The sequence below is a fragment of the Sycon ciliatum genome, chromosome 1 (assembly GCF_964019385.1).
Source record: "Sycon ciliatum chromosome 1, ocSycCili1.1, whole genome shotgun sequence".
Lineage (NCBI taxonomy): Eukaryota > Metazoa > Porifera > Calcarea > Leucosolenida > Sycettidae > Sycon > Sycon ciliatum.
In genome coordinates, this window is record NC_088643.1 from 93,354,722 (window position 1) to 93,382,079 (window position 27,358).

The window sequence follows — 27,358 nt, forward strand, 5'->3', positions numbered from 1 at the left end:
TTCAGTTTAATGGTGTTGTTCCACTATACAATAATGTACACAATGTAGTCAGTGAGATCCAGGTAAAGCTCTGTTTGTGACTACAAGTACAAGTACCGAACAAGAAGGATAAAGTGTTTACATGCGGTGGTCAAAAAAACACAATGGCTATAGCATAATAGCATTGCGCTATGGTGTATAGCATAATAGCATTGCGCTATGGTGTATAGAATATAAGATGAAACATACATGTACATGACAGCAACTTCTAAGCCGCAAGCAAATAGCGTTAAAGTGAAAGCAGGCAAAATGCAATAAGTGAAAAAGAAAGAACAGAATCTCATCACATCCATGCGGATATCTTATCTGTTACAAGGCAAATGACGCTTTAGAAATCTCCCAAATCTGTGAGAGTTCAAATGCAAGTCCTGTCTCTGTTCTTACCACTAAATGCTCTCTCTCTCTCACACACACACTCCCACTCTCTCTCTCTCTCTGTCTCTCTCTCTGTCTCTGTCTCTGTCTCTGTCTCTGTCTCTCTCTCTCTCTCTCTCTCTCTCTCTCTCTCTCTCTCTCTCACACACACACACACACGCGCGCACACACGCACGTACGCACACACCACACACACACACACACACACACACACACACACACACACACACACACACACACACACACACACACACACACACACACACACACACACACACACACACACACCTGCATGTGCACCCGTGCAGTAAAGTATTGATTCACAATGCAGGCAAGCATGCAAGCACATACGCATGTTACATGTACATTGACATGCATGTACACTCAAAGCGGCACATACAGATGTTGTGAGAATGGACGTACGGACATACAGATGTTGTGAGAACGGACGTACGGAGTGGAAGAAGTACATGATATCAAGCAAAAAACACTAAGAAATAATCGTGTACTTGTATGTACACAGATACAGGCCGAACGAACACAGATCTGTCAGCATCCACAGCTCTCTGCTATCTTCTACTTTGCGGCTGCTTCCTTGTGGTGAGCTTCAGCCAAACCAGCGGTTGTTGGACTTGCAGGTGACATGCGTGCATACCAGCGCTGTGCCGCACCCGGTGGCAGTGGAGAGCCTATGCCAGCCACATCCAGCGTGGCTGGTCGCAGTTCGGTCAGCTCTGGCGAATTGCTGGCAGCCATGCGTGGTGATATGCACGACAGCTTGGGCCCAGTGCCCATCTTGGATGAGGCAGCGAGGAGCTCCGTGACCGCCGCACCAGTTAGCAGCTTTGTTATGGGTTGATCATTGATCTACAGGTAAGATTAAACAGCACAGACCCCAGCAAACATCACTTGTAACAGTTGTACAATTGCTGTACTCATAATTATGGTTGTGTAGATACCCCTTTCCTCAACACAACAGACATTGCTGTTTTGAACCAGTAAAGTATAATTATAGCAAACAATATGAATAAGTAGCCCCCTCCCCCCTTATAACATGACATTGTACTATTGTTTTACCCCCCCCCCTCCCCCCTGCCCCCCCCCCCCGCCCCACACACATACAAGTAGAGTAATGATTCATCCATTGTAAGAGGATCATGCTGCCTAGTTCATCAGGTGATCAGCTCTGACCTTCATGATGACATCGCCAGCTTGCAGACGATCGCCATGTTTCTTCTGAGCCACTCCGCCTTGCGTTACAGCATTCACGAAGCACGCCATCTCAATCTCAAGGCCATAGTCTAGACAGGAAACAGGAGCGGAATAAGACAAAACAGAACTTCACATGACTACAAGTCAATCCACATACGCCACACGCCGTAGAGTTGTCCAAGCTCACAATACATAAAAAGAAAAGAGTTGAGCAGACCTCCCGGAAGTATCCTAGCAAAGTCTGCTTGTCACTGGAGCCTAGATGTACACAGCAGGCATCAGAAGGTCATGGGAGCAGGCATCAGAACAGAAGGTCATGAGAGCAGGCAATGATGCTGAATCAATCAAAGCGGGCAAATTACCTTTAGTGTTGAATGGCAAGGTTAACTCGTGCTCTTCCATCAGGGTCTGAACACCAGCATACCGGCACACACACACACACACACACACACGCACACACGCACACACGCACACACACACACACACACACACACACACACACACATACACACACACATACACACACACACACACACACACACACACACACACACATACACACATACAATGTCATACCAATGGTGTATACTAAGTACATGCTCAACATTACTACTACGGTAGGTGATACATGTCTTGAAACAAACTGCAATGCCAAGCTGAAATCATGACAAGTCAAGCTGCAGCTACACAGATAACAATATAGAACAAATAGTCAAGTGCCGAGATTGGAAAACAAGAAGAGAGGAGATTGTATAACAGTGGAGGGAGGGAAAATGAGACATAACATACTTTCTCAGAATAGACTAGGAAGACATGCCTGTATCAGTGCATGCCTCCTGCCCCCCCCCCCCCCATGGTGTGTATGTACCAGTAACAAACAATAGGACAGAGAAAGTGTTTTTACTCCGAGTTTCACGCACTAAGCGATCATCAGAACCGCTTAGTGCGTGAATCTCGGAGTAAAAGCACTTTCTCTGTCCTCCTATTGCTTGAACCAGCTCTCTTGGACAGCCTGGAACCTCTCTGTTTTTATAACAGTAACATGTATGCTTGTTTTCATGTCTGGACAGTCTGGTGAAGTAACAACATAACCGAATAGACACAGAGAAAAATGAATCATAGTAGACAATGACACTGGAGGTGTGTGATGCTCACCTTGAAATCTAGAGACTCCTCAAACTGTACACACACACACATACACATGCACATACGTGCACACACACACACACACACACACACACACACACACACACACATATACACCGGCACATACACACATGTACACATACATACATACGCACACATAGGAAACGATTGTCAGCACAACAGGTGTCGATGTTGATGAAAGGCGGCACCACAACAGCCGTGTCAGCACACGGCATTGTAAAGTGTACAAAGTCCGCCTATCTAGTATCTACACTACAGCTGTCCACACTGTGATGAAGTCTCATCTCATGCATAGAAGTAATGCATACTACACTCGGCACCCTACTGTAACTGTTAGTGCAAACACTACACTGATGATGCCTGCAGTAGAGACTGATGATGCCTGCAGTAGAGACTGATGATGCCTGCAGTAGAGACTGATGATGCCTGCAGTAGAGACTGATGATGCCTGCAGTAGAGACTGATGATGCCTGCAGTAGAGACTGATGATGCCTGCAGTAGAGACTGATGATGCCTGCAGTAGAGACTGATGATGCCTGCAGTAGAGACTGATGATGCCTGCAGTAGAGACTGATGATGCCTGCAGTAGAGACTGATGATGCCTGCAGTAGAGACTGATGATGCCTGCAGTAGAGACTGATGATGCCTGCAGTAGAGACTGATGATGCCTGCAGTAGAGACTGATGATGCCTGCAGTAGAGACTGATGATGCCTGCAGTAGAGACTGATGATGCCTGCAGTAGAGACTGATGATGCCTGCAGTAGAGACTGATGATGCCTGCAGTAGAGACTGATGATGCCTGCAGTAGAGACTGATGATGCCTGCAGTAGAGACTGATGATGCCTGCAGTAGAGACTGATGATGCCTGCAGTAGAGACTGATGATGCCTGCAGTAGAGACTGATGATGCCTGCAGTAGAGACTGATGATGCCTGCAGTAGAGACTGATGATGCCTGCAGTAGAGACTGATGATGCCTGCAGTAGAGACTGATGATGCCTGCAGTAGAGACTGATGATGCCTGCAGTAGAGACTGATGATGCCTGCAGTAGAGACTGATGATGCCTGCAGTAGAGACTGATGATGCCTGCAGTAGAGACTGATGATGCCTGCAGTAGAGACTGATGATGCCTGCAGTAGAGACTGATGATGCCTGCAGTAGAGACTGATGATGCCTGCAGTAGAGACTGATGATGCCTGCAGTAGAGACTGATGATGCCTGCAGTAGAGACTGATGATGCCTGCAGTAGAGACTGATGATGCCTGCAGTAGAGACTGATGATGCCTGCAGTAGAGACTGATGATGCCTGCAGTAGAGACTGATGATGCCTGCAGTAGAGACTGATGATGCCTGCAGTAGAGACTGATGATGCCTGCAGTAGAGACTGATGATGCCTGCAGTAGAGACTGATGATGCCTGCAGTAGAGACTGATGATGCCTGCAGTAGAGACTGATGATGCCTGCAGTAGAGACTGATGACTAGGAGGCGCTGTGATCCTCAGAGAGCAAGTTCCTGCCTATAACAGAAGCCTGTGGAGATACATGAGAACACAGCCCCGCGGCCGCATTACCTACTCCTATTTTTCTATCACTGATCCGTGGTCAACCAGCATTACTGTATAAAATAGTGCAGCAGCGTTGGCAATGGCAGCAGTGCAGCTAAACACTCTGTCACTATCGAAGAAGATTGCTCACAGATTCTTCAGACCCTCCTTCTCCAGCTTGTGTCTGGCTGCCGACATGTGGCACACGAGTGCGAGGAGCAGGACTATCAACCTAGGGATGTAAACACAATACACACAATGCATACATGTTTAAAACAGGTCCGTCATTGAGACTGCATGCATAGCACTAGTGTGGTGTGTGTCATTACACTACTGCCATATCTACAGTACTGTCGGGCGCCGAAGAACGGGGGGGGGGGGGGGGGGGGGCAGGGTTCTAGCCTAGCCCGTTCTCATTTTTAGCGAACACAGCAGTTTCGTTCTTATTCGATGGTACAGTCATACATGCACATTTAAAAAGTTATACGACTGAGTGTACATTATAATTATAGTGTACAGTACGGTTTCCGTTCTCATCTACAAAAATCCAGCCTAGGCCGTTCTTAAAACTTGGTGAAATTCTAGCCTGGCCGTTCTTGCGCGCCCGGCAGTGCTGTAGTGCCAACACTGTGCTGCTACTTGTACCTTTGTCAGTACTGACTACCGCTTCCAACTACCCACACTACATCTCTCTACTGACTACCGCTTCCAACTACCCACTCTACATCTCTCTAGTCTCTAGCTCTCTAGCTCAATCTAATACTGTCAACCTTGTGAATAACAGTCTCGGATATAACAACAATTACCAACCACACAACAAGCCGACCTGTTTGGGAGCTATTACGCGTTGTATTTCCAGGAGATAGGCAACAATTGCCGTATGCAATATGCAATATTCTGGTCCAATGCCAGAGCTAGTATTGCAAGCACCGCTGTGCGTTAGTATGGCCAATGCCGACACTAACTGGGGCAACAATTGCCCGGCGAGAATTCAGACGTGTCAATACACGAGCATGCAGTAGGGATACACTTGTGGGCGAATGTAGGCGCACTTGGCTCAATGCCGGCCTGCCCACGATCCCTACTGTTGAATTCAGATGTGTCAATACACGAGCATGCAGTAGGGATGCACTTGTGGGCGAATGTAGGCGCACTTGGCTCAATGCCGGCCTGACCCACGATCCCTACTGTTGAATTCAGATGTGTCAATACACGAGCATGCAGTAGGGATGCACTTGTGGGCGAATGTAGGCGCACTTGGCTCAATGCCGGCCTGACCCACGATCCCTACTGTTGAATTCAGATGTGTCAATACACGAGCATGCAGTAGGGATGCACTTGTGGGCGAATGTAGGCGCACTTGGCTCAATGCCGGCCTGACCCACGATCCCTACTGTTCTCCCTTACGGGATGGCTTAAAGGATGCACTTGTGAGCGAATATAGGCGCACTTGGCTCAATGCCGGCCTGACTCACGATCCTTACTGTTCTCCCTTTCGGGATGGTTTCGAATGGAGTGCTAGTGAGAGATGATGGGGTGGGTGGTGGTGATCAGAAACTGGCCGCGATAGTCAAACAATTTGACCGTCAGCACAGCAAAGCGAAGAGCAAGAAACAACAGCATGGCGAATTGGAGTAATGCGCATGCTCCGCACAGTCCCGTGCGGAAACGCGGGAATTCGGAGTGCGTGCATGTTATGCATGTACAAGTGTTGCTTATGGCAAGGATGTTGGTGTGTTGCTAACTCCACTTACCGTGCCATGCACGGAAACTTATATTTACCAACCACACAACAAGCCGACCTGTTTGGGAGCTATTACGCGTTGTATTTCCAGGAGATAGGCAACAATTGCCGTATGCAATATGCAATATTCTGGTCCAATGCCAGAGCTAGTATTGCAAGCACCGCTGTGCGTTAGTATGGCCAATGCCGACACTAACTGGGGCAACAATTGCCCGGCGAGAATTCAGACGTGTCAATACACGAGCATGCAGTAGGGATACACTTGTGGGCGAATGTAGGCGCACTTGGCTCAATGCCGGCCTGCCCACGATCCCTACTGTTGAATTCAGATGTGTCAATACACGAGCATGCAGTAGGGATGCACTTGTGGGCGAATGTAGGCGCACTTGGCTCAATGCCGGCCTGACCCACGATCCCTACTGTTGAATTCAGATGTGTCAATACACGAGCATGCAGTAGGGATGCACTTGTGGGCGAATGTAGGCGCACTTGGCTCAATGCCGGCCTGACCCACGATCCCTACTGTTGAATTCAGATGTGTCAATACACGAGCATGCAGTAGGGATGCACTTGTGGGCGAATGTAGGCGCACTTGGCTCAATGCCGGCCTGACCCACGATCCCTACTGTTCTCCCTTACGGGATGGCTTAAAGGATGCACTTGTGAGCGAATATAGGCGCACTTGGCTCAATGCCGGCCTGACTCGCGATCCTTACTGTTCTCCCAAAAATACAACATGACCCAAACAGGATTTATCGGCATTACTATTTACAGCAATAGATGCGAGCGCCGTCCAATGCGGCTGCCCATTAGCATAGTGGGCAATGCGCTCTACGTACCAGATCTGGAACAACGCTGCTGGCACTGATCAGTCCCTGGTTGTAGCTTGCCCTGGCGCGGGGGCGACGAGCGTCCGGAGCGCTGCAGCGAAGCGTATGTCGTGCTGGAGCTGTCCGCCAGGCCCTGGCGGATGAAGTACATGGTTGCGTCGTCAACTGCTGAAGGGTGAACTGCGCTGGTTGTGTCGGCACTGCGTCGGCAGTTGGGCTGCGAGTCCAGAAGCGTCGACAACCTGACCCAAACAGGATTTATCTACATTACTATTACACTACAATTGATGCGAGTGCCGTCCAATGCGGCTGCCCATTAGCATAGTGGGCAATGCGCTCAACGTACCGGATATGGAACAATGCTGCTGGCACTGATCAGTCACTGGGTATGGCTTGCCCTAGTGCGGGGTGACAAGCGTTCGGAGCGCTGCAGCGAAGCGTATGTTGTGCTGGAGCTGCCCGCCAGGCCCTGGCGGATGAGGTCCATGGTTGCGTCATCAACTGCTGAAGGGTGGACTGCGCTGGTTGTGCCGGCACCGCTTTGGCAGTTGGGCTGCAAGTCCAGACGCGCTGACAACCGGACCCAGACAGGATTTATCTGCATTACTATTACACTGCAATTTATGTGAGTGCCGTCCAATGCGGCTGCCCATTAGCATAGTGGGCGATGTGCTCGAAGTACAGGATCTGGAACAATGCTGCCGGCACTGATCAGTCCCTGAGGTTGGCTTGCCCTGGCGCAGGGCGACAAGCGTTCGGAGTGCTGCGGCGAAGCGCATGCCATGCTGGAGCTGTCCGCCAGGCCCTGGCGGATGAGGTCCATGGTTGCGTCGTCAACTGCGGGAGGGTGGACTGCGCTGGTTGTGTCGGCACCACTTCGGCAGTTGGGATGCGAGTCCGGCAGCGCTGACAACCTGACCCAAACAGGATTTATCTGCATTACTATTACACTGCAATTGATGTGAGTGCCGTCCAATGCGGCTAGCCATTAGCACAGTGGGCAATGCACTCAAAGTACAGGATCTGGAACAATACTGCCGGCACTGATCAGTCCCTGAGTGTGGCTTGCCCTGGCGCAGGGCGACAAGTGTTCGGAGCGCGGCAGCGAAGCGCAAGTTATGCTGGAACTGGCCGCCAGGCCCTGGCGGATGAGGTCCATGGTTGCGTCGTCAACTGCTGGAGGGTGGACTGTGCAGGGTGTGTCAGCACTGCGTCGGTAGATGGGCTGAGAGTCCGGAAGCGCTGTACTTGAAGACGAGTAAGAGACTTAGCAGGATCATTGCAGAGTCGCCGTTGGGCTGAGAGTCCACATCAGCCGGTCTGTTGAACGGAAGAGGGAGGATCTAAGGCCAAATGGTGGTGCCTTATCTACATGGTACGAACCTTCCCAAAAATGCCAAGCCGGGGCCAGACATGAGGGGAAACAGGCCAAAGCCGCCAAGCATACTTCGTGTCAGCTTTAGAGAGGAGAGCTCAGCATCAGGGACCTAAATTTCCGAGCCATCTTCAAGATTATGGGCTGGTGCGAAAACAGCTCCGGGGGCCCTGGAGGGGTGTGCTGCTGCGTAAGTCGCACAATACGTGCTCCATGCGTCGCGAACCTCCTCCCGACTAAAGTCTCCCAGGCCAGGGATGGGGCTGCAGTTGCCTCGGCTAGGTTCTGCTCCGCTGCCGGAGCGGCCAAGTCCTCGCGTACGGTAGTCTGGAGCCAACTTCAACTCGAGCAGGTGAGTCCGCGGAGTAGGTTTTGTTCCTGTCGGGTCTAAATAATTGCGGGATGCCAGTGCGTTTCGCAGCTCAGCAGAGCGCATTTTGGCTGGACATCGCTCACTGACAGAGACATGGTTGATCGGATATTGATCAGAAACTGGCCGCGATTGTCAAACAATTTGACCGTCAAGGCAGCAAAGCAAAGAGCGTTATGGCTGGACATCGCTCGCTGACAGAGACATGGTTGATCGGATATTGATCAGAAACTGGCCGCGATTGTCAAACAATTTGACCGTCACTGCGTCAGCGCAGCAAAGCAAACGGAGCGTTTTGGCTGGACATCGCTCACTGATAGAGACATGGTTGATCGGATATTGATCAGAAACTGGCCGCGATTGTCAAACAATTTGACCGTCACTGCGTCAGCGCAGCAAAGCAAACGGAGCGTTTTGGCTGGACATCGCTCACTGACAGAGACATGGTTGATCGGATATTGATCAGAAACTGGCCGCGATAGTCAAACAATTTGACCGTCAGCGCAGCAAAGCAAAGAGCGTTTTGACTGGACATCGCTCACTGACAGAGACATGGTTGATCGGATATTGATCAGAAACTGGCCGCGATAGTCAAACAATTTGACCGTCAGCACAGCAAAGCGAAGAGCAAGAAACAACAGCATGGCGAATTGGAGTAATGCGCATGCTCCGCACAGTCCCGTGCGGAAACGCGGGAATTCGGAGTGCGTGCATGTTATGCATGTACAAGTGTTGCTTATGGCAAGGATGTTGGTGTGTTGCTAACTCCACTTACCGTGCCATGCACGGAAACTTATATCTCGCAAATACCACCACTATCTTCAGACCAAGTCACTGCTTGACGGCATTACTTTTTACCTCGCGAATAGCGACAACTAGAACCAATCAACTGCATATCATGGACTGCCGCAGAATTCACAGAATGACACCAAATCATACAAATTGACCCCCAAAGGCACAAAATTGACACCCAAACTCCCGGCAGCCTGATTGGCAGCAGAACTCACCGATTGACATGACTGATAGCCAGACGACTGATATCCAGCACTGCTGCTTCCAGCCGTTCCTGTTCCTCGGCCCCCTGCCCGTGAGTCGTGGAAGTAACGGCGACGTGTACGCACCGTTTTTGTGCGAGTTATCTTTGAACTGGAGATCAGAACCTCATTCAGCTTAGTTTCAGCTTCTTCGTGTGCCATAGCCAGCTGTGTGAGATGCCAATCAGATATATAAGTACACACAACCGCAGCATACATAAATCCAGTGTAGGGAATTGCTTACATTCTATTACTGGAAGTAGTTCAGAGGATGGCCGCAATAGTGAAAAAGCATGTGTGTGTGTGTGTGTGTGTGTGTGTGTGTGTGTGTGTGTGTGTGTGTGTGTGTGTGTGTGTGTGTGTGTGTGTGTGTGTGTGTGTGTGTGTGTGTGTGTGTGTGTGTGTGTGTGTGTGTGTGTGTGTGTGTGTGTGTGTGTGTGTGTGTGTGTGTGTGTGTGTGTGTGTGTGTGTGTGTGTGTGTGTGTGTGTGTGTGTGTGTGTGTGTGTGTGTGTGTGTGTGTGTGTGTGTGTGTGTGTGTGTGTGTGTGTGTGTGTGTGTGTGTGTGTGTGTGTGTGTGTGTGTGTGTGTGTGTGTGTGTGTGTGTGTGTGTGTGTGTGTGTGTGTGTGTGTGTGTGTGTGTGTGTGTGTGTGTGTGTGTGTGATCTCAGCCTCAGGTATGTTTACTACTTCTAAAATGAAATAGGCAAACATGCAGACAAACATGCAGACAAACATGCAGACAAACATGCAGAGGTACCCAAACATGCAGAGGTACCCAAACATGCAGAGGTACCCAAACATGCAGAGGTACCCAAACATGCAGAGGTACCCAAACATGCAGAGGTACCCAAACATGCAGAGGTACCCAAACATGCAGAGGTACCCAAACATGCAGAGGTACCCAAACATGCAGAGGTACCCAAACATGCAGAGGTACCCAAACATGCAGAGGTACCCACAACAGGACACATGTCTTGCTTGAACTATTACAGATACTCACAACCCTCTGGTCGCTCCGCAGTCTGGCAATTGTCGACCTGTATCCTTTGATTCGGCTCTTCAGTACGTCCGGACTACTGCTGTTGTCTTCGTCTTCGTCATCGGATAGTTCAATGCTTGTTCCATGGTACGGACCCTGCACTGGAGTGATGTGGATGGCAGTAGCTCTGCCTACACTAGCGCGAGTGAGAGTAGAACCGCGATCACGGAACTCTTCTTCTTCTTCCTTACTCAGGTCAATCCCGATATCTTCTTCATCACTGTCAACGGTATCTGCTATCTTCTTCTGCGCTTCTAGAAGCTGTGCAGCAAGCTGCTGTCGTTCATGAAGTGCCTGCACAGACTGTCTCAGTAGCATTGACATGACAAGTCGGTTGTCAGCTGCCTGAATAGAGGCTTGTTGTAATCTCCTCGACATGTGCCCTATGATGGATTTCAAATGTTCAGTGCTGTCTGATTCATTGCTCCCGGGTGCTGTGCTCTCTGGCGCCACTGCTTCTGCTGATGGTGCAGGTACTTCTTCACTCTAAACAACACACAGAGGGAAAGAGATCAAGCCTTGTGCCATGCTTCATCCAGACTGATCAGCTGTGGTGGACAGTAGTATGATGGACAGTGCATCACCCAGTTTCACCCAGTTTGTTATCCAATAAAGGCAAACTTCTTAGCACAATGAAAAGTAATGCGTTCCACGGCCGTTGGTATATGCCCGTGTTTCTGAAAGCAAAGTGCCTTGTATGTTTCAAGAGAATAGGTATGGGAGCAATGTGTATCGGCCCTACCATTGGGAATAATGTCATCGTACATTAGGATTGATGTCAGTGTGTGCTCAGTATGATGTCACCGTATAATAGGAATGATGTCAGTGTGTTTGGTATGATGTCACCATAAAATAATTATTAGAAATGATGTCACTGTATGTTAGGTGAATGATGTCACGGCATCTGATCTAACCTGGGTCTGTTGCTTGGGTGTGTCCTTGCTATCAGCGTCTGCCTTACTTTCATCCACTGACATTGACGGTGCAGTAACCTTCAGACTGGGACGTAACTGCATCCCTTCTAGCTTTGATGCGATCAATGTCTCGTCAGTAACTTCCTGCTCATTGTCATCTTCATCATCAGAGCCCAGCTCCAGTTTTGAACGCACAATCTCGTGTTCCTTCTCTCTCATGCTAACTGATGCTGTCAGCTCACCAACACAAGCTGCAGTAACAATCAAGGAGAAGGTACAGACATAGGCACAGCAATGCATTGAGAAACACAATTAACCGGGTGGCGACCGGTCGAGTTGCACACAGGGCACTCATACTTTGGTTATCCGGACCCCGAAGTTACGGGCACTTCGGTCTACCGGGCGCCCTTTGGGCCAGTCACAAGTTCAGTGGAAATATTACTCTTTTGTCGCTGTTGTGGAAATAGTGACGTCACATGCCATATCTATGGCCTTTCTCCATCAAAATGTATGTGATTCGGAGTTACTGACATTTCAAAGTTACGGGTAGTGCCGGGTCTCGGACCGCCCGGATAAACGAGGTATGAGTGTATTGCAGGGCTGCCACACTTGGAGGGAGAAAAATCTGACGGGGGTCCGGGGGTGTCCCGCGGTGAATTTTTTTAGGAAAATGGCTTGCTGTTGGGGCCCCAGAACACATTTTTAACTGTCCACACACATGCAAGCACGCGTGCATTTTACAGCTACATGTACATGTACAATGACTGGCCAAACGCGACCTGGAAGCGCCGAATGTCCAACTGGACTAAAAAAAGCGCTCAAAATAAAAATAATCGGTTGTCCCTCTTTGGGAACAAAATCGGTCGGTTTGTCCAACAGGCGATCAAAAATCGGACGATTTCCGAAAATTCGGAGCAAATGGCAGCCCTGGTATTGCTAATCCATCATGAAAACAGAGCTACTCATTCAACTTGTGTAGCTTACCCACAGGTGAGCAGTCTCCTGCATCTAACAGTTCCAGTGGACCAACCTGCAGACTACCACTGGCAGAGGATACACTGTGTTGATTTCTACAAGCGGACAGAACATAGAGCAAAGCCAGGGCATACACAAGTTACATATATGACAAGACAGCAAAGAACACTGAACACAGTCTAATCCAGCCACTGTAACTGGTTAACTTCAAGTGCTTGGTTAGGAGCTTACCCACTAGCACACCTACACTCTACACACCACACTGTACAGTGCGCACAATCTGACTAAGTGGAAAATTGGTAAGAAGACGGCCTACCCATTACTATACTGCATCATAAATACACTATAATAATTATTATTATTATCACAGCACTAAGAATAGTCAGACATGCATACTATGGTCAGGACATGTACAGTCAGACCTCGCTTAGCCGCACACATCTGTTTTCCATTAGCCCCATCCCTCACACAAACAAGTCAACAAAGAGGCATCTTTGGATTGAGGAGTGCTGGTTTCGAAACAACTGGTTTGAAGCTCAAAGTAGAGCTGGTGTTAGCTCAGAGCAGAGCTGCTGTTAGCTCAGAGCAGAGCTGCTGTTAGCTCAAAGTAGAGCTGCTGTTAGCTCAAAGTAGAGCTGCGGTTAGCTCAAAGTAGAGCTGCGGTTAGCTCAAAGTAGAGCTGCTGTTAGCTCAAAGTAGAGCTGCGATTAGCTCAAAGTAGAGCTGCTGTTAGCTCAAAGTAGAGCTGCTGTTAGCTCAAAGTAGAGCTGCTGTTAGCTCAAGGTAGAGCTGCTGTTAGCTCAAAGTAGAGCTGCTGTTAGCTCAAAGTAGAGCTGCTGTTAGCTCAAAGTAGAGCTGCTGTTAGCTCAAAGTAGAGCTGCGGTTAGCTCAAAGTAGAGCTGCTGTTAGCTCAAAGTAGAGCTGCTGTTAGCTCAAAGTAGAGCTGCGGTTAGCTCAAAGTAGAGCTGCTGTTAGCTCAAAGTAGAGCTGCTGTTAGCTCAAAGTAGAGCTGCTGTTAGCTCAACGTAGAGCTGCAATGCTAAATGGATGTAATATAGCGCAAGGCAGAGCTGCAGCAAATAGCTAGATAACACCAGTTGTGAGAGTGGACCCGATTAGTGGGTATGATAATTATGATGGTGTGAATAAGTTGGATAGGGAGGGATGGTGGGAAAAGAAACACTGCTGAAGCACGATCCGTTGTCTGGAAGAGCACAACAGGGCAAGCAAGATTTGTTTTTCTTTTCCGCAAAATGGGCTGGTGCCATTTGTGATTACGCAGCAAAACAAAGCGCATGACGTCAGTCTTGAATGCAGTACAAAGCAATGCAGTGCAGTGTGTGCGCTAGTTCGGATTGTTGCTAACAAGTACTAGCACAGCTAGTACACCACAAAAAGATCCGGATAGGCGAGGGAACCTGATAATCGAACACACATACTGTATGTATGCATGACAAATGCTGTAAATCAGTAACCAACGATTTTCTTTCGGATGGCGAGGGATCCGGATAAAAGAGGACCGGATAAGCGAGGTCTGACTGTACACGTAATAGATGCATAGATATTGCATCGGTCCAAGCAAAAACATGTTATCAATTTATTGTGTACCCCCGGGCCAAGACCGTTCCTGAGAAATATCCTATGAGTATCTGCACATGTTTGGGTCAACACGATAGGCATACTTCTTACCTTAGTCTTAGACTCTTCATACACGCTGAAATCTGTACCTGTCCCAAATCCTCAGCATAATCTTCCAGCAGTCGTTCATCTGCCAAAGGCATGGACAAGCACTTGACGCCGATGTCAGTGCTCAGGACAACTTTAGCTAACTTGCGTAGGTCTAATGTGATAGCTAGTGCTAGCACTCGATGATACGCACCATAGTTACCTGTGCAATGAAGTGGCATGTGCACACAGTGATACATGCACATTATATATACATAATTATATATACATATTATATATACTTGGTCCGCGTCAGCAATATTGTCGCTTATCTTTCGACAATTTGAACTTAGACTTTGGACATGAACGCGTGCACTTGAAGTGATAAAACTTGGTACGATGGACGGTAAGGTATAGAATGACAACTAGCTGCGAGGAATTTATTGTCCAAGGAAGGGTTCCTACTTTTTTCGGTCCTCCTCGTCGCTGCTCTCCGGTCTGGCGACAAATATTTTTGCTCGGGATCGACTCTCTTGCTTTTGCAAGCTCATCTCTCTTCCTCTCCGCTGCCTGGCTATTTTCTAAAGAGAAGTCGATCGTGACGGTCGCCTTCTCTATTGGACTTCGCGTGGGCAGCACGACAGCCTGTGTGTTTCAAATCAGACGCCGTTCTTTGCAAGATTTTATTTTGAACGACGACGACGCGTACAGTACTTGCAAATCTCCACGACGCGCTGGATACTCTGAGCGTTGAGCTGGTAAGGGAGCTGCGATCTCAGCTTGATGAGCGATCCCTGAGGTGAGCGATCTCGGCCGTTCAGCAAAATGGAGCTGATTCCGAGTAGCCGATTACTTTCTTGTGGCTTGCGCTGCTCTTGCCTGCACAGCGCAAAAAGATAATCTATTTTGATGCGGCGCTGTATCAATCAGAATTACCCACCTGTCGCTCTCGAAATCCACTCGAACTCTAGCTAGACCTTTCAGGTACTAGCAAACTAACTTGCTAACCCAAATTGAGATGAAATGGGCTGCCAAGTAAGCATTGGCGACATATAAACAAAGCTGAAAGATAAGCGACAATATCGCTGACGCGGACCAAGTACATATTATATATACACCCAAACTATAGCACATGAACACATATATCCATACACACACACACACGCGCACACACACACACACGTGCGCACACACACACACACACACACACACACACACACACACAGTAGCACATGAACATGAGTACATAGTGAGTGGCGCAGCACATCATCATCGTATGGAAATCGAAACGGTAGTGCTTACTGTACCATGCACATACTGCCACCACCCCCCACCCCCCCCCCCCCCCCCCACACACACACACACAAACCCATAATTATACCGCACACACGAATACACAAGAATACACACACAAACCCATGCAAAAACACAGCAGTGCTCTTCTTACCCTCGCCTCTGTAAGTTGAAGATCCATCACCCTCATCGGACCCCCCTGCTGACCCAGGTGGCATGACACCAGAGAGTAGACCGCAGATGCTGCCCAACTGACTTTGCAAATCAATCATTTCACTTCCATTGGGTGGTGGCAGTACATCAGCATAGTAGTGGAATGGGATCTCACCCACAGTCTCCCGTGCAATGGTCACAAACACCGTCACCTGTTCTGCTGTGTTATGCGCTGCAGAAAGCAGTCAGTCAAAAGACAACAACAACAACAACAACAATGATGACGACGACGCTGACCACCACCACCACCAACACCACCACAGCAGCAGCAACAGCAACAGCAACAGCAACAGCAACAGCAACAGCAACAGCAACAACAACAACAACAACAACAACAACAACAACAACAACAACAACAACAACAACAACAACAACAACAACAACAACAACAACAACAACAACAACAACAACAACATCAACAACAACAACAACAACAACAACAACAACAACAACAACAACAACAACAACAACAACAACAACAACAACAACAACAACAACAACAACAACAACCACAACAACAACAACAACAACAACAACAACAACAACAACAACAACAACAACAACAACAACAACAACTGACGATGATGGTGTCAACAATAAACAAAGCAGGTACTGCATGAATTTCCACGCACTGGCAAATCAACGAGAATGGAGTTTGAAAGTATTTTACATATCGCATACAAGTGCATGTTGGTAGCAGCTCAGGACGATCTAAGCGGATACTGCTATTGGTCTAGATAACCATTCCCTGTTAGGCAGCAATATTTGTGCAGTTTCAACTTCATACTTGTACTTACTTCATACTTGTACTTACAAGTGGGATTTACACGGGACGCTTTACTTACGTGGAATTTGTGCAACGCAGATGAACGGATTGATCTTACTCGCTAAGACCGTTTCAATGATGTGCGAACCCTCTTGCCCTGATGGCGACACGAATGTCAGCTCCACATTCCCCTCCGGTAGGGACTGTGATGACGCATAGAAGAGAAGTAGCTCACCACCTCCCTGCACACGTAATCATGTATAAACGGATGGCAATACACACGTACAAGGATCAGTTGAAGAAAATCCCTTTCTACTCAGGGAGTCTTGCATCACACAATCACCAGGAGACTGATGCTGAACAGATCACACAGAGGACTCGGTATATCCGCAAAGACTCGGCAGTAACACCAATGACACCTTGGTGCATGAATAATCAGCACAATGGTGTGGTGATAGCTACAAAATGATGGCAATATGATGGGAAAGAACTGTGCCAGCAATATGATGGCAATCTGATGGGAAAGGACTGTGCCAGCAATATGATTGCATACGCAGACAACGACAACACAACCGGATATACGACTTGCAATCCCCTCAGAAGTGTAGCATACAAGCTGTGATGAACACGCAACCATGCATGCACTCGTGATTCGAGAAGAAGATACACTAGCGGGAGGAAGTGAGTTTCATGCATGATGTAATTTACCTGTAGCGGACTGCGGTTCGGAGAAAGATGCAAGTACTGATGACCTGAATGTATACACACAACAACAAATTCGAGTGCATCAACAAAGAGCAGCAAGGATGAAGGCAGAAGGACTGTGCAGTCAGATCATACTAAACTGAATCTACACTATGTGTACAGCGTGTACTTTGAAACTCGGATGTTAAGTCACTCTTAACTCGTATCCATATGTCCTTTTCCTTTCTAGTCTATGTGTCATAATGTATTGGTGTTCGGCATGTAAACCTGAGGTGAGTGAAGGATGCACAGGAATATCATACCATGTGGCCGACTTGCTGTTCTCGGTTCGACAAACGTAGGTGCTGCCGTGATGTTTGGGTCAACACTGTCAACTATGTCACGTAGACTAAATCCTCCACCACTTCCACCCATCTGTTGCTGCTGTTGTTGATTTACCACATTCTACAAACATGCACACAAAGATAGAGAGATGGGGAGAGGTGTGGGGGAGGGAGAGGGAGAGAGAGGGGAGGGAGAGCGAGCGAGAGAGAGAGAGAGAGAGAGAGAGAGAGAGAGAGAGAGAGAGAGAGAGAGAGAGAGAGAGAGAGAGACACACACACACACACACACACACGTACACAGAAACATGCACAAAACCACGCACGCACACAGCACCTTGTTCGCTTCTACAACACTACGAGGGAACAATGTGACAGAAAACCCTGCCTGGAAAATGTCCGTTTAGCTTCACCAATGGCCCTATATGGTTACCAATCAATTGTCCAGACATGCATGTATCATGCTACGGACTGCTCGCAAGTTCATGTATCCAGCTAAACTGATTCCCAGCAAGTTGCTTATCTAGCCTTCATTCCCTTCACTTTGAAGAGGAAATACGGCATACAACTGACAAGGAGACAACATTACAATGACTGAGTCGTATCCGATTACAATGAGCCGTGCTAGAATATCTCTTACCAGCCCATCATGTCCTGCCATAGTGCCAGAATCTAGAATGGACAAAAACACAAAACCAGCAGCAATATGATTGTTATGACTTTTGAAAATCGCCCATCAGTACAATCTTAGACAGTCACTATGGTCAACTTAACAACCGATGCCGGATCTATGAATCTCCATACGCTTTCACAATGGTCCACTTAACATAGGAGTTGTAGTTGTTACCAGCTAGTTTGCACATCACTCTCGGGAGCTAATATAGATTTCTATGTCGTCCAGCGGGCTGGAGGGGACGACCAAGACACACACTACCAACGCTACTACAAGATGATGCCAAGCGGATTGGACTTTCCTTGTCAAGCAAAGTCGATCTGGAGGCGTTCCGTGCCCTTGCTGCTGATCGAAGCGGTTGGGTGGACATCTGTGCCCGAGTGGTGTCGGCACCCTAGTTTTTGTCTTCTTTTCGCATATTTCTTCTTTTTCTGAAACTGTTGTGGTCTTTTGTATCTATTCGAAGTGGCTTATGCGAACATTTTTGGCTGGTTTGCATGATTTGCATGCCTGTTAATGCAGCTGCAGGCTATGCTGATGTCTACGCGAACAAGCACATAATAATGTCAGTGCATTGCCGTTCGACCCTAAATACGCTGGTAAGTCTGTCAAATCGCCAAGGCGACCGCTTTCTCATTCCCTCAGTTCATGCCTGAGTGCCAGTTTACTTCTCTCTCATTCAGCACCTATCATACAGACATCACCTATCATACAGACATCACCTATCATGCAGACATCACCTATCATACAGACATCACCTATCATACAGACATGCATGCATGTGGTTTATTCTACGTCGGTGAACAAACTATGTTCCAGCAGCAACACCAACACCATTATGAGCAGCAGCAACAGCAGCACTCTGAAGGTCAGAATGAAGGTCTTAAACACTGCAACACCAGTGGTCTAGGTCCAAAATGATTTTTCCCCTGGCTACATTGCCCGAAGCAGAGCATATCATACACTAAAGGAGCATATTCAACATGGATTTATCTGGAGGAAAGAAACACAGCAGTTGTGGTGAGGATATTGACGTACCGTCACCAGTGCAGCCACTGTACAAGGGTGATGGCGCAGTGGGATTGGGCGATACAGACTGAGGTTGATACGCTGCACAAGCAAGCACATCACACAAACAAAGTCATGAAAACAAAGCACGTAAGCACACACACACACACACACACACACACACACACACACACACACACAAACATACACACACAAGACCGGGGGAGCAAGTAGAGTGATTGGAAGAACTAGTGCCCAAAATGGCATTTACCACTGGGGTGACTGCAGACAAGCATGTATTAATAAATCATGCATTGGTGAAACCCGACGTGCACGTGGAGTCATACATTGCAGTGCTATACCTGGGGTGATTTTCAAGCTAACCAATACACATTTCTATCCCATACGTTCCTGGTTTTCACCCCGGAGCACATGCAAACAGGCAGCTAATACCTGTTCGATCACCAATGGCTAAGAACTTGCCTCTATGCTTTTATGTGAAAATGAAAACATAGTCTACACCAGGGGCGTAGCTCGTCCCCCTTTTAGGGGGGGGGGGGGGGTGCACGGCCGCATACCGGTATGTGTAGGATGGCTAGTGCATGTCATTCATGGTCATTATGTGCATACTGAACCTAGGTCGAAGTTTTTAGGGGGTGCACGTGCCCCCGTGCTCCTTTTGGGCTACGCACCTGTACAGGCAGCCTAGCATGTGCACCAGTGCCTGTTGTCTCTAACCCTCACACCCTGCACACCTACCTGACACATGGTTGTTGCCAAAGGAACTATTCGGTGAACCAGTTCCAATGGAGTAGGAGACATTGCTGCTTTCGGCAAACACTCCTTGCGAGTTGCTACTACTTCCCACTGAGTTAGGAGACTGACAAACACACACACACACAAACACACAAACACACAAACACACACACGCTTAAAACTAAAGTCAAGTCCCCGCCTCCCTTTTCTCTCCTTTCTCCGAGGACAAACGATGAAGTCGATTGCTAGCAAGACAACAGTGAGTGCATTGCAGTCACTGCCACAGCACATGTAGTGGCGTACAATAGATGCCGATTACATGTGTACATATACCTAGTCTAGGTAGACAACCATTTCAACCGGGTCGGAGCCGGGTACACATGTATTCGACGCGCGCCTCTGCATGATCTGTCACACATACAATGTACAAGCCATGTAGTCAGTCCTTTCAAAGTTCGAACGCGTAAAGTACCAACCGGGTCACAGGTGACCCGGTACTATATTTTCAACCAGGTCCATGCGCCGCCCAACCGGGTCGATTACCCGGCTCACCCGGCTCTGGAGCAGACACTGATGTACACATGTAATGCATCTACAGCCAGCTACCTACCTCACTTCTAGTATCCCGCACTGATCCAGCCAAACCTGATGTGCCTGTACGCATACCACACAGTGGAGGAGGTCATCAACAAGTGAAGATAATACAGCCACACGCATAATAAACATCGGCACAGCCTCACTGTAGGCAGTAGCTTCTGAAGAACCAAATGTATACAGTCCCAAAGTGCCTGTCAAATAAGCTCAAATGTACTGCAACAAGAGAAAAAAGTCAATTAAAAAAAGAACAATACTTTGTGCTGCTGTGACTTGCCATTGACAACCATAGACTGTGTTTGTAGAGCATTGCTGTTCAAGAGCATCTGTTGTTGTTGCTGCTGCTGCTGTTGCTGCTGCTGTAGTTGCTGTTGTTGTTGCTGCTGCAATAGCAACTTTTGCTGCATCACAAGCATCGGGAACTCCTGTTGTGTAGGGTGGGTAAGGTTGTCTTGCTTCTGTTGTGCATCAGAAAAGGCCTGGAACCGGCCACCGTCTGCTAGCATGGGTTCGGTGCCCGGCATTTGCTGCTGTGGTAGTAGCATGTTGTGAATTGTGGCATTCGGGTTCGGATAGAAATCCTGTAATACAGCACAGACAAGCAAAGACCTGTATGACTTCCATTTCAAACTAACATATTTAAACACACACACACACACAGCACTCCTACCACCCCCCCCCCCCCCCTCCCCCGCCCCTCTCTTCCTCCCCGTTTTTCTCACACTCATCATCTTATAAAAGGTCTACTCCGCTTTTTGGCATGTCCACTCCATACTCCGTTTTTCTTGTTCACCTTTAGTTTCGTTATTCCACCATGAAGATGGGCCATTCCTGAATACATTTGGTGAAAAAAGACTTTCCCACCACATAGATCATTTAGTGTGAGTGCTTAGACTGGTTAAAGTGAATTGTAAGGCCAAAACATACTTACAATTTCTGGACTGAGTGCACAATTGATCACCTCTGCGCAGATAGGATAGGGAAGGAAGGGGAGAGAGAAATAAAGAAAGAGAGATCAAGCGAAGCATTCGCACATATGCCAGTTTGGTAATGGCAATTGCACAGCTTCACCAGGCAACATTCAGCACACCAACATGAATAGCTGGTAACACATTGCCGCAGATTAAAATTTCTTTGTTGCAAAAAATCTAACCTTGCACCACTTTGGGTGGAATCTGGAACACACGCTTTATGTATTGGGTGCCTTCCTTTTCTGCCTCCGACTTGATTTCTTCCAGTCCTGGGAAAGCTCTTGGCAGTCCCTTCCGTAGCATACTGGTAGCGTCGCACTGATCAGAGATGCGGTCCTTGGCACCATACCACTGTTGAGCCACTTCTGGCCAATTGGTCAATTCAAACTTGCCTGCCGAGATATCCAGCCATCTAGAGAGAAAGTAAATGTGAAGGACATGCATAGCAGCAGCAACAACAGCAGAATCAGCAGCAACAATGAGAAAGCCTCGCGGCATTTTAGAAGCTGCGAAATGACCCGATCAATTTGACCAGTCACCACTATTTCAAACCACATGCATAATTATGTAATGTGTTGTGCTATGGCTTTGTGACAGCACTTTGTAGGCACATCCAAGAAGTGTTTCTGAATCATCAAGGACATTTCCTGCTTGTCCGGAAACCCTCGGCCGAAAAAAGAAAGTACAAAAAGTGTGATGACAGACCCAATGCACGTATCTGACTTTTGATGTGAGGTGGAGAGCTATGGGGAAAGGAAGTGCAGTCGACCTACCCTTATAACGATAACCTCTATAACGATATTACCCTTATAACGATATTTTTTTGTCCAACCAAATCACTCCATTGACTTTTGTATACAATGCCTTACCCTTATAACAATATTGCTATAATGATATTACCCCTAATACGATATAAAATGAGCTGACCACTCGGCATTTTTCCATTTTATAACAATATTTAGCAGGGAATATGTAGGCTCCACTATCCAAGTAGGGCAAGTTTCACTTGATAAGTCACTGAGACATGGCAAAATGCGATGGGGGCACCATTGATGCCTTGCTATGTACATAATATTTCATGTGCGCAAGTTTTTATGCTCTAAAGAGTGTAAAAAATGAACAAAAATCATGCATTATGACGTACATGTATGAAATGAACCAATACCCTTATAACAATATTACCCTTATAACAATATTTCTTGGTCTGACGCAAATATCGTTATAAGGGTAGGTCGACTGTATTGCATAACGATGGAGTCGACGAGCCCCAGGTTGGTAGTAACCCTGGGCATTCACAGGCGTTGTTCCAGCTTTAGAGTGCAGATATTACTATAATAAGGTATCACCTATGGGCGGGTTCAATATTCCACTTATCGTATGCTACCCTATGGCCACTTTGCTTGCTGTAACATTCAATTTATCGTCTTTGAACTTTGATCTCTCTGCTGGACATGTCACTATTGCTCATTTACTTGAGTCGAGCACGCCATGTGGCTGCAGGCTCAAGAAGGCCGCCATTGATTGGCAGTCTAAACGGTTACCCCCATCACATTATCATAGACTTATACTGTGTGAATGGTACAGTTCCAGTGTAAGTGTAAGTCATGTGTCTTACACTACAAGCAGTGCGAACCTGGCAACGAATACATGGACTAGGGTGGGCAGTACAATCACACACCTACACTCTGTATCACACTACAACAGGATGGCCTCCTCATGCAGTCCACGCATGTATAGAGTATACAGTGTACAGTGTACAGTGATGCATATGTAATCCCATACTGCCTCCGCTAACACCACGTACACCAGATACATGTAGAACTGTAGATACACTTGAAACACATACAGACACGATTACGCCACGGGTTTGGTTTCCTTGTGTCTTTGCCACATACAGACACGATTATGCCATGGGTTTGGTTTCATTGTGTCTTTGCCATGCACTCGTATTCTACACTAGCATCGCTTCTCAGTGAAAGTTGTGGTGCTGTTCTGCCTATCTTAGAAGTAGACTGTGGATACATTGTTCTTGCTGAGGCTGCCACGCTTACACCCACACGTGCCCCCCCCCCCCCCCACACACACACACACACTCTCCAACACACCCAGCACGCACGCACTTAGGGCCCGGTGTAATATGCCCGAAACTTTGCCGAAAATGCTTTCGGGAAATTCTCGCAAACCATGCCGAAAATGCTCCCAAACCTTGCCGAAAATGCTCGGAAAATGCTCACTCTTTTTGCAAGAATCGCTCTCTACAGTATCTTCATCTTCATCTCTGTCATCCGAAACACACTCAATAAGAGACTTGCTCGAGTCTGCCATGGTAAACAATTCATAAACTACTCAACAAGAAGCTGACCCACGGAATGCGGAAGTGACGTTCTTGTTTGGGAAGTTTTTCTTCTCTCAATTTTGATACACAACAGCCAAGTGCTCCGTTTCCCCCAAAATGCTGCATCACGAGCCCAAAGTGCTGGGTTCGCGGATTGTACCGAAAATGCTCAAAAAAATGCCGGCATATTACACGGGGGCCTACACGCACTCATGCACGCACGCACACACACACACACATGTGCACACATGTGCACACACACACACACACACACACACACACACACACACACACACATGTGCACACACACACACACACACACACACACACACACACACACACACACACATGTGCACACACACACACACACACACACACACACACACACACACACACACACACATGTACACGCACACTCGCACAAACAGAATGGAATGGTTCCTTTTTATGTTCCTGAGCACCAAGGTAGAGCGGTGGTTTTCCTTCTCAACTTTACCACCTGTATGCATAACTAGTTCCTGCACGGGTTGCAAGAACTGCTACAGCCTACAACAGATAATCTTAAACTGCTGGGCTGGAGGTCAGAGTGTTAGCGTCTACTCTAGTTTCTAGTGGCATTGGTATAGGGAATTGGAGACAGAAGAGAGCTTATGAAAGAAAATAGAGGCATTGTAGGACTGAGATAATGATAAGAAAGTGGCACCAAAATGAATACAGTGTCCATTTTCATTTTAAAAATAGAACATCTACAGTTTGTGTGTGAAACCCTTCAATTCAAGTCAATCAACTTTACTACATGCTGGAGATACATATACAATTGAATGCTTTCCCCAAGTTCAGTGCCATAAATACTGGACATTTCATGCTAAACCTGGAAAATGTCTGTTCTGCCCATGGTGCCAGTCAGGGAACAACTGCCTAGTGTCCCAAGAATAGAACAGCTGTCCTGCCCTGGTCAGCATAGCTATTGTATTGGCACACCCCACACAACATCAATCATCATCCTTGTCATTCACACTGAGTTACACCATAAGTTAATAGGTAGTGTGACCAGTGCTAGTGTGGGTGTGTAGCATGCAAGCCACAGCACAGCAGTCAGCAGCCCAGCTGGGTACATGGGTAGTGCCAGTGGGTACATACCAACACACAATGGCTCAGAACAAACTACACATTGTCATGAACAGCAAGGGGCATTCCAATCTCTGCACCATCACTCATCACTCATTGGCATGATCACAGCTAGCTTGAGCTTGACCTGAATGACAGCCCAGGCTACAGCCTTGTACAGGTGAGTACAGGCTACAGACTAGTAGTACAATCCAACAGTGCAGTGCGTGACAAACTTACTATTGTGTTACTACTACTACTAAAGTACTAGTACTAGTACATTTTATTTACAACTAATATATAGTAATAATAAAAGTCTATGAAAGTAAAGATATACTAGTTACTAGTTACTACTAGTAGTAGTACATGTAGTAAGTCGCCTTACCGTCCGTGTTTTCCAGCATAGAGTAGATCCACGATGAACTGGGCCATTCGAGCGCGTGGCCTCTGACTGGACCATGCTGCCCAGCCACGCTTCCACACATCGTCATTCAACGCTGGCAGTGGATTGAGTCCATTCGCAATTTCCTGCAGCGAGTTTCTCTCGTAGTTGACTTGTAAGCCTAGGAACAAAACACAATGTCATGCAGAAAACTTTTCGGACAAACACGCACCTCCTGTGAGTAGTGCAACGACGTGCAATCATCGCCTCACCTCGACGATAGGCCACGTGTGCTGTACCGGAGAGTTCCGCAGCAGATGCGTGACGGTTCTTTCTCGCCCTCAAAACTTCACATAATTCACTTGTCTTTGCCAGTTTAGTGTTTAGTGTTTACCTACCGGTGGACATATGATATCAGTTGCAGTATGCCCGTATGGTCTGCGTGGATGCATTGAAATACGGTCACGATAGTAACGAAGATAGACAAACACACGCGACACACAATGTTTATACCCATGTACTCAGCACAGTGCACACTCACCAAGTGGCTCTCGGGGCTGGTAGAGTGGCTGGTGAAATGGCTGAAGTCGTGCTTGTTGGATGTGAACTTGGCCAGCATCCATAAATCCACCACCGCCGTTGAACTGGAGCTGACTCATATCGACCGTTAGCTGCTGGTATGGCACCGGTGATCACAGTCACAAAGCCACGGCGCGGTGCCGATATCGCCTGGACCTTGCAAGATCCCTCACAACTAACTACTTACACAAGTAATGATTCTCACCGGAATGTCACAAATCCGATAGCGACCAAAATTCAGAAAGATACTCACACCTTCCAAACGCAAGTGGCAATACTCCGCTCCTATGATCCTTGCTACAGTACAGGGCAGCGCCTGCGTTTACACGTCCGACATTCTCATTGCGTGCCACCAGGGAATCACATAGTCATTGCTGATAAACAGCGCCTGGGTGCAAACTGGACACAGGTGACTTCCAGCAGAACCGCTGACCGTCGGAAACCAATGGAGTGCTGCGTGTGGCCGGTGGCCAAGGTAGGTAATTACTTTCTAAACTTCACACCAGCAGACGGCGACTCTATGATCAGCAAGAACTGACTGTGATGCAGTGAGCGCATGCAGGAGAGAAGATCGTAGCACGACAGGGGATTAGGATGGCGAAGAACACCAGCTGAGTAGGAAACGTACTTTCTCCGCAATCACTGACGATCTCTCACGTACAGCACAAGACAGGTTAGAGAGGTCGCACCCTAGAATTTATGTCAATGATTGTAGCCAGAAAAGGCTTGGCAGGGCAGTCTTCAGAAACAGCTACGGGAATTACCACAGGATTCACGCACGACTGACTCCTCTTCCTACAACCCCACAGGCCACACTGGTCACCTTGGTCACTGTGACGGGGAATCAGTGGTGTTGAAGAACAGCGCAGCTTCACTCCGGCCTGACCCACGCGGCTTGCAGATCTGCGCCGAAAACCCTTTTGCCGTTTTGGCCTCAGACTCGAGTCAGAGGCAGACTTCATATCACACAAGTCCCATGTGTGTGCGATTCCAGCGCAGTTGAACCGCGCGCTCTGAAGTCTGATCACACGCACTCAACTCTACTCTCTACAACATAGATCTACGTACAGTCATACAGTCATGTATGATGTAGGCAACGATCGACAGGACCATGCAGAACACGCTCAAAAATGCCTAGACATCTACGCTGTTTATCATGGTTATTGTTGAGTTGAACTGAGTGAATGAGTGCATGCATATGCGCGCACTTTACTTGTGCATGGACGCCACACTAAAGTCTAAACTCCACAGTACAGTCAACACTGCGGACACAGACAGTCGCGGATGTAGACCATTCTAGACTATTCAGGCATTCGTTGAAGTACCGTAGTTACTTGAAAAGTTGAAGCCAGGCCAGGGCCGATCAGAGCAA

At 47.7% G+C, this 27,358-nt stretch overlaps 1 protein-coding gene across 1 annotated transcript; it reads right to left on the reverse strand.

The window, feature by feature from the left end:
- On the reverse strand, positions 1-26,991 carry LOC135806569 (uncharacterized). Its single transcript, XM_065320767.1, has 23 exons — positions 25,949-26,991; positions 25,411-25,588; positions 21,766-21,995; positions 21,544-21,575; positions 20,890-21,193; positions 20,629-20,672; positions 20,022-20,142; positions 19,293-19,364; positions 18,222-18,253; positions 17,564-17,705; positions 17,265-17,308; positions 16,636-16,798; positions 15,732-15,962; positions 14,309-14,507; positions 12,629-12,714; positions 11,645-11,895; positions 10,692-11,216; positions 9,664-9,858; positions 4,489-4,569; positions 2,782-2,805; positions 1,989-2,034; positions 1,606-1,715; positions 1-1,281 (listed from the first exon to the last, which is right to left on the reverse strand). The coding sequence occupies exons 1-23, from the start codon at positions 26,064-26,066 to the stop codon at positions 991-993; spliced, it is 3,519 nt and encodes a 1,172-aa protein (XP_065176839.1). The 5' UTR covers positions 26,067-26,991; the 3' UTR covers positions 1-990.
- Positions 26,992-27,358: the final 367 nt, after the last annotated feature.